The following is a 7327-nucleotide window of genomic DNA, read 5'->3' on the forward strand; positions in this document are numbered from 1 at the left end:
GCCCAGGGGAACAAGTAGACCTGGGGAGCCGGGCCCAGGGGGGCGAGTTGAATGGGGGAGCCAGGCCCAGGGGAGGGAGTGGAACTGGGGAGCCAGGCCCAGGGGAGGGAGTGGAATCGGGGAGCCAGACCCCAGGGGAGCAAGTGGAAGGGGGGAGCCGGGCCCCAGGGGAGGGAGTGGAAGGCGGGAGCTGGGCCCCAGGGGAGCAAGTGGAAGGGGGGAGCCAGGCCCAGGGGAGCGAGTTGAATGGGGGAGCCGGGCCCCAGGGAAGCAAGCTCTGGGGGGGCTCCAGGGAGGGGGCCCACAGGGGAACGCCCAGAGCTTGAGCAGCTGGGGCTGGGGCTGGGGCTGGGGCTGGGGCTGGCTGGGGGGCGCCATGGCAAACAGGCGGCTGGCCCGTCTCCATGGCGCATGGCTGCCCAGAGCTGAGTACCGGCCCGGCACTGCAGCAGAGCTGGCGTGAGCGCCGCAGGCTGGCAGCAGCCCCAGCCATTAGCCCCCGAGGCGGCCCTGCAGCCATCCATCAGCCAGGCAGCCGGGCGCAGGCAGGGACCTGCCTCTCCCAGGGCGCCCAGGCCCTGGGCAGAGCCCTCACCCTGCGGGGACCCAAGCTGAGCTGCCCAGCCCAGGCCGGCCCTGGAGGGAGGCTCTGGCGGGGCCGCTGGGATCCTCCCCTGCAACGGGCCAAAGAGGGGGCGGCTGGGAGCGTGGGACGCTCGCCCAGCCCCTGCTCAGAGCAGAACAAGCCGCAGCCTCTCGCCGCACACAGCCGAGGAGGCGGCTGAGGAGCCAGTGCCGGCCGGGGGGACCTCGCAGCCCCCCCAGCCTGCCTGCGGGAGATGCCTGGGCAGCCCCAGCCCCTCGCGGGAACGGACGGCCCGGGCAGCAGCGCTGTGCTGGGCATGGCGGAGAGCCCCTTCGCAGGGCTGCGGGGGCCGCGACCGGCGTGCTGCACCCCCAGGCCAGCCTCAGTGCCGGGCAGCAGGCGGAGGAGACACGGCCCGAGCACGCCAGCCCTGTCCCTGGGCTGCAGGAGAGCGACGGGCAGCAGCCCAGGGGCCAGCAGCCTGCCCAGCCTGCACCCCCGTGCAACAGGGGCACGCCCAGCGCCAGGCAGGGTAAGGGCAGCGGGAGTGTGAGCTGGAACGAGTGCGGGTTGTGGGGGACTCCCGGCTCCCCCAGCCCCTCCCAGCAGGGGGCGCTGTGGGGGGGCACTGCCCCCCCACTCCTCCAGCCCCGTCTCCTTAGTGGGACCGCCGCAGGAGGGAAAGGGGCCAGGGCCGTTCTCGCGCCTTTCTCCAGCGTGGGGCTCGGCCCCACAGGCGCTGGCTGGCAGAGCGCCGGCGGGGGGGGAGAGGGCGGGAGGGAGGCAGGAGCCCGGGCGGAGCGGGGACCATTCCTAGCGGGTCGGCGGCTCCGTGCACCAGCGGGGGCTGTTAATCACAAGGCCAATGGCCTGATGGGGAGCTGGGCAGGGCGGCTCAGTGGGGTGTGGAAGGGACTAGGCGCAGGCACGGGGCTGGGCTGGCAGCCGGGGGTGGTGCTCCAGGAGTCACTGAACTGGTCTGGGGGCAGGGCCAGGGGGTGCTCGTGGCCGGCCCAGGGGTCAGGGCCAGGCAGGTCGGAGGGAGGCCCGGGGGCAGGGGCAGGGCCAGGGGAGGTTGGGGGGAGGCCCAGGCTGGCCTGGGGGCAGGGCCAGGGGCAGGGCAGGGCAGGGCCAGGCAGGTCGGGGGGAGGCCCAGGCTGGCCTGGGGGCAGGGGCAGGGGCAGGGCAGGGCAGGGCCAGGCAGGTCGGGGGGAGGCCCAGGCTGGCCTGGGGGCAGGGGCAGGGGCAGGGCAGGGCAGGGCCGGGCAGGTCGGGGGGAGGCCCAGGCTGGCCTGGGGGCAGGGGCAGGGGCAGGGCAGGGCAGGGCCGGGCAGGTCGGGGGGAGGCCCAGGCTGGCCTGGGGGCAGGGCCAGGGGCAGGGCAGGGCAGGGCCGGGCAGGTCGGGGGGAGGCCCAGGCTGGCCTGGGGGCAGGGGCAGGGGCAGGGCAGGGCAGGGCCGGGCAGGTCGGGGGGAGGCCCAGGCTGGCCTGGGGGCAGGGCCAGGGGCAGGGCAGGGCAGGGCCGGGCAGGTCGGGGGGAGGCCCAGGCTGGCCTGGGGGCAGGGGCAGGGGCAGGGCAGGGCAGGGCCAGGGGCAGGGCAGGGCAGGGCCGGGCAGGTCGGGGGGAGGCCCAGGCTGGCCCGGGGGCAGGGCCAGGGGCAGGGCCAGGGGAGGTCAGGGGGAGGCCCAGGCTGGCCTGGGGGCAGAGGCAGGGGCAGGGCAGGGCAGGGCCGGGCAGGTCGGGGGGAGGCCCAGGCTGGCCTGGGGGCAGGGCCAGGGGCAGGGCAGGGCCGGGCAGGTCGGGGGGAGGCCCAGGCTGGCCTGGGGGCAGGGCCAGGGGCAGGGCCGGGCAGGTCGGGGGGAGGCCCAGGCTGGCCTGGGGGCAGGGGCAGGGCAGGGCAGGGCCGGGCAGGTCGGGGGGAGGCCCAGGCTGGCCTGGGGGCAGGGCAGGGCAGGGCCGGGCAGGTCGGGGGGAGGCCCAGGCTGGCCTGGGGGCAGGGCAGGGCAGGGCCGGGCAGGTCGGGGGGAGGCCCAGGCTGGCCTGGGGGCAGGGGCAGGGCAGGGCAGGGCCGGGCAGGTCGGGGGGAGGCCCAGGCTGGCCTGGGGGCAGGGCCAGGGGCAGGGCAGGGCAGGGCCGGGCAGGTCGGGGGGAGGCCCAGGCTGGCCTGGGGGCAGGGCCAGGGGCAGGGCCGGGCAGGGCCGGGCAGGTCGGGGGGAGGCCCAGGCTGGCCTGGGGGCAGGGCCAGGGTCAGGGCAGGGCAGGGCCGGGCAGGTCGGGGGGAGGCCCAGGCTGGCCTGGGGGCCGGGTTGCTGGGCACCCCGCCGAGGGCAGAATCAGAGGAGCAGTGCGGAGCTGAACTGTGCCTGGTTAGCAGTGAGGGAGGGACACAGGCCCTGCCCACAGCCCAGGGCCGCGGGCGCCCAGGAAGCCAGAGGGCTGGCGGGTGACCCACACCCTCTCGCTCTCGTGGTGGTGTCTGGACCATGTCACAGAGAAAGAATAAGCGTCCTCTGCAGCCGGGCCAGGGAGCCCCCGGCCTTCAGCTCGAGCTGCAGACGTGCCGCAAGCCCCAGAGGTCCCAGGTTCGAGCCCGCCTGGGGGTAGTTCCAGCAGCTCCTGGCAGCGCTCAGCGTGAGCAGGGGCTGCTGGTTCTCCAGACTGTCCCCCCAAAAGGGGCTGGGGAGCTGGGGGCTGGTTCCTGGCTCGATGCAGGGGAGGGGCCCCGGGGCTGTGTCCCACCTCCACATTACCAGGTGCCAGGTTCGGGGCTCCCCGGCCAAGGGGCATCACTTGGAGTGTCCCCAGCTGGCCTGGGCCCGTGGTCAGGTCAGGGAGCTCTGGGGTGAGGTCTGTGGGCCCAGGAGTGACTCTGGGGTGGGGCGGAGGGTCCAGAAGCCCTGGGCGTGACCCACGGTGTCAGGCAGCGGATCCCAGGGCTGGGGGGAGAGGTAGTGCTGGGCGGGGGTCTGACTGGCACAGGGCCAGTTGGCTGGGGCAGGGCCAGCGCAGCTCTGCCCGCCCCCTCCCCGGGCCGGCTCAGCGCCGTCTCCTTCCCCAGGGCCGCGGTGGCCGGGCTGTGCCGGGAGGGGCCCTGGGGCGGCTGTGCCCCGAGAACGCCGCCCGGGAGCGGAGCCGCGTACGGACCCTGCGCCAGGCCTTCCTGGCGCTGCAGGCGGCGCTGCCGGCGGTGCCCCCGGACACCAAGCTCTCCAAGCTGGACGTGCTCGTGCTGGCCACCAGCTACATCGCCCACCTGAGCCGCACGCTGCACCCGGGCCAGCCGCCCGCCCCGGCAGCCCCCCCGCGCGCCCCCAGCTTCCTGCACCCCCTGAAGGTAATGGCCTGGGCAGCCAGGGGCCCCCACCATCAGCACAGGGTGGGAAGGGGGAAGCTGCCCCAGGCCTAGGGCTGCAGTGGAGCGGGGCGGGGCGGGGTGGGAGGAGCTGCCCCAGGCCTAGGGCTGCAGTGGGGCGGGGCGGGGTGGGGTGGGAGGAGCTGCCCCAGGCCTAGGGCTGCAGTGGAGCGGAGCAGGGCGGGGTGGGAGGAGCTGCCCAAGGCCTAGGGCTGCAGTGGAGCGGGGTGGGGTGGGAGGAGCTGCCCCAGGCCTAGGGCTGCAGTGGGGCGGGGCGGGGAGAGGGGAGCTGCCCCAGGTCTAGGGCTGCAGGTGGGGAGGGGGGAGCTGCCCCAGGCCTAGGGCTGCAGTGGGGCGGGGCGGGGTGGGAGGAGCTGCCCCAGGCCTAGGGCTGCAGGTGGGGAGGGGGGAACTGCCCCAGGCCTAGGGCTGCAGTGGGGCGGGGCGGGGTGGGAGGAGCTGCCCCAGGCCTAGGGCTGCAGTGGGGCGGGGTGGGGAGGGAGGAGCTGCCCCAGGCCTAGGGCTGCAGTGGGGCGGGGTGGGGAGGGAGGAGCTGCCCCAGGCCTAGGGCTGCAGTGGGGCGGGGAGGGTGGAGCTGCCCCAGGCCTAGGGCTGCAGTGGGGCGGGGCGGGGAGGGGGGAGCTGCCCCAGGCCTAGGGCTGCAGTGGGGCGGGGCGGGGAGTGGGGAGCTGCCCCAGGCCTAGGGCTGCAGTGGGGCGGGGCGGGGAGGGGGGAGCTGCCCCAGGCCTAGGGCTGCAGTGGGGCGGGGCGGGGAGTGGGGAGCTGCCCCAGGTCTAGGGCTGCAGTGGGGCGGGGCGGAGAAGGTGGGGGGCTCCTCCAGCTCAGCTCTCGGCTTGTCAAGCGTCCCTCTGACCTGCCCCAAAGTCCCCAGCCAGGCCTGTGCAGGGGCAGCCCCAGGAAAAGCCTGTCCCCCAGGGCGTGGGGCTGGAGCAGCTGGTCGAGGGAAGTGACTGGGGGTGTCTGGGTCAGGACCAGGGAGCCAACTGGGGCGTGAGTCCCACCCCAGGTGCAGAGCCAGGAGGCCCCAGAGCCCACAGACTGGGCCTTCCACGCCCCAGTTCTGAGTCTCTCCCCTGGGGCCTCCTGGTTCCCACGGTCCCCAGCTCGGCCCCCAGCCCCATCTCTGCTCTCAGGCAAGGCCCCCAGCCCTGCCCTCCATCTCTGCCCCTGGCCCCAGCCCTGCCCCCAGACTCTTTCTGGCCCCCAGCCCAGTCCCCCGTCTCTGCCCCCAGCCCCAGCCCTGTCCTGGCCCCCAGCCCAGTCCCCTGTTTCTGTCCCCAACCCCATTCTGGCACCCGGCCCTGGCCCCCGTCTCTTCCCCCAGCCCTGGCCCTGCCCCAGCCCTGTCCTGGCCCCTGGCCCTGGCCCCCATCTCTGCCCCCAGTCACAGCCCCGTCTCTGCCCCCAGCCCTGTCCTGGCCCAGCCCCATCCTGGCCCCCATCTCTGCCCCCAGTCACAGCCCCGTCTCTGCCCCCAGCCCTGTCCTGGCCCAGCCCCATCCTGGCCCCCATCTCTGCCCCCAGTCACAGCCCCGTCTCTGCCCCCAGCCCCATCCTGGCCCCCAGCTGCAGGCAGTTGGACTGAGCTGGGATGAGCCCTCGTGTGCCGTGTCTCGCAGAAGTGGCCCATGCGGTCCCATCTCTACGCCGGAGCCTGGGGAGCAGCCGTGGCTGATGCACCGACAGCTGCCCCGGCAGCCCCCTGCGGCAGGATGGGGGGCCCCAAGGGGAGCAGCCCAGGAGCTGGTGAAGTGGTGCCGTGACACCCCCCAGCCCGCGGCCGGCTCCCGGTGGGAAGCGTCCTGGAGCACCCAAGGCAGCAGTCTGCACCCCCCGGGCTGCGACGTTCCCAGAGCTGCGACCTGCCCGCGGAAGCCATTTCTGTCACCGTTGTATCTAGTGGCGCTGAAGCGTGTATGGGGGGCCAAGGGAGGCGTCTGCTGAAGCTGGCGGTGCCCTGAGTCCGTCTGCGCGACCTGTCTGTCCAGGCCGGCTGGCGTGGGACGGTAGCGGCACGGGCCCCAGAGCTGTGTGAGACTTGTGCAGGCCGAGTGTACACCAGGGGAGGTGCGGTCACAACCCCGCCGGGACAATGGGCTGCAAACAAAGGCGCAGACGCCGACCCCACGTCCCAGAGCCTTGGGGCTTGTCCCTGGAGCGCAGCCGCTGGGCAGGTGACCTGGGCTGAGCGAAGGAACTGAAATCAGATGCCCAGACGTCCATTCCACCTGCCGTGGAAATGGGCTGCGATGGGCTGCCCAAACCAGCCACCAATGGCATTGGCCGCAGCAGCTCACCTGGCTCAGGTGACCCTGATCAGCACAGGCCTATGGGACGGACTTGCCCCCTCCACGGGGAAAACTGTAAGAGGGGCCCTGGCAGTGACCATCTTGGGTCCAGTTTTGCTTCCAGTCCCAAAATTCAGTGTTCCATAACGCAGGGACCCGGTTCTCCAGTGACGAAGACTATGTGTGACGGAGTGGGGTGTGTGTGTGTGTGCGAGACTCAGGCGGGATGTGTGTGCGACAGGCAGAGCAGCTCCCAGCAGCTAAGGATGACCCCTGGGGCTATAACCTACGCTGGCCGGTAACACCTCTGCCCTGAACACAGAGCAGGGAGGAGCCCAGCTGGGTTTGAATCGGAGGCAGCAGTTAGAGGCTGGGGGAGAGGGAGCTGGAAGGCAGCCAGCCTGGCGAGGGGGGAAGCTACACCCCAGAGGGGCACCCCTCGGGCTCCTCTCCCCAGGACGGGTTGGAATGACTGTCTCTGCCGGCTGCACTGACACCCCTGTGCTGAGCTGGGCCTCTGTCACCTCATAAACCTCCTGTGCTACCTGCTGAGTGAGAGTCACTCCTGCCTGTGGCTGGGGGGCAGAGCTGGGGACCCCCCACACTCCATGACAATATGTACCCTGGACTCAAACTTACGGGCTGGACTTTCAGAGACTTTCAAAGCTCAGCAAATAACATCGCTGGCTGCACCAATAGCTGTACCTGCTGTACGTAATGGATCACTTAACAGTACCTCTCTCTAGCCCTGCTCTTTGTTTCGTTATGAGTAAACCTTTAGCTGTTTAGAGCTGAAGGCCTGGCCCAGCGGGCTGGTTTGGGTAACACCCAAGTGTACAATTGACCTGGGACTGCGGCTGGACCCATTGGGGCCTGAAGAGTCTGTGTGGAGTTGGTGATATAGATGTAATAACGCCTCACCTGAGGTGGGGGCGGGGTGCTGGTCTCGGCTGGTAGCAGCTGGGCAGTCTGGCTACGTCTACACGTGAAGCCTACATCGAAGTAGCCTATTTCGATGTGGCGACATCGAAATAGGCTATTTCGATGAATAACGTCTACACGTCCTCCAGGGCTGGCAAC

General features: G+C 72.2%; 1 protein-coding gene across 1 annotated transcript; it reads left to right on the top strand.

Annotated features, from left to right (window-relative positions):
• The first annotated feature begins 839 nt into the window (after nucleotides 1-839).
• On the top strand, nucleotides 840-6951 carry TCF23 (transcription factor 23). The gene is made up of 3 exons (XM_074989164.1): nucleotides 840-1118; nucleotides 3645-3920; nucleotides 5579-6951. The coding sequence occupies exons 1-3, from the start codon at nucleotides 840-842 to the stop codon at nucleotides 5720-5722; spliced, it is 699 nt and encodes a 232-aa protein (XP_074845265.1). The 3' UTR covers nucleotides 5723-6951.
• Nucleotides 6952-7327: the final 376 nt, after the last annotated feature.

This window comes from Carettochelys insculpta, chromosome 3 (genome assembly GCF_033958435.1).
Source record: "Carettochelys insculpta isolate YL-2023 chromosome 3, ASM3395843v1, whole genome shotgun sequence".
Lineage (NCBI taxonomy): Eukaryota > Metazoa > Chordata > Testudines > Carettochelyidae > Carettochelys > Carettochelys insculpta.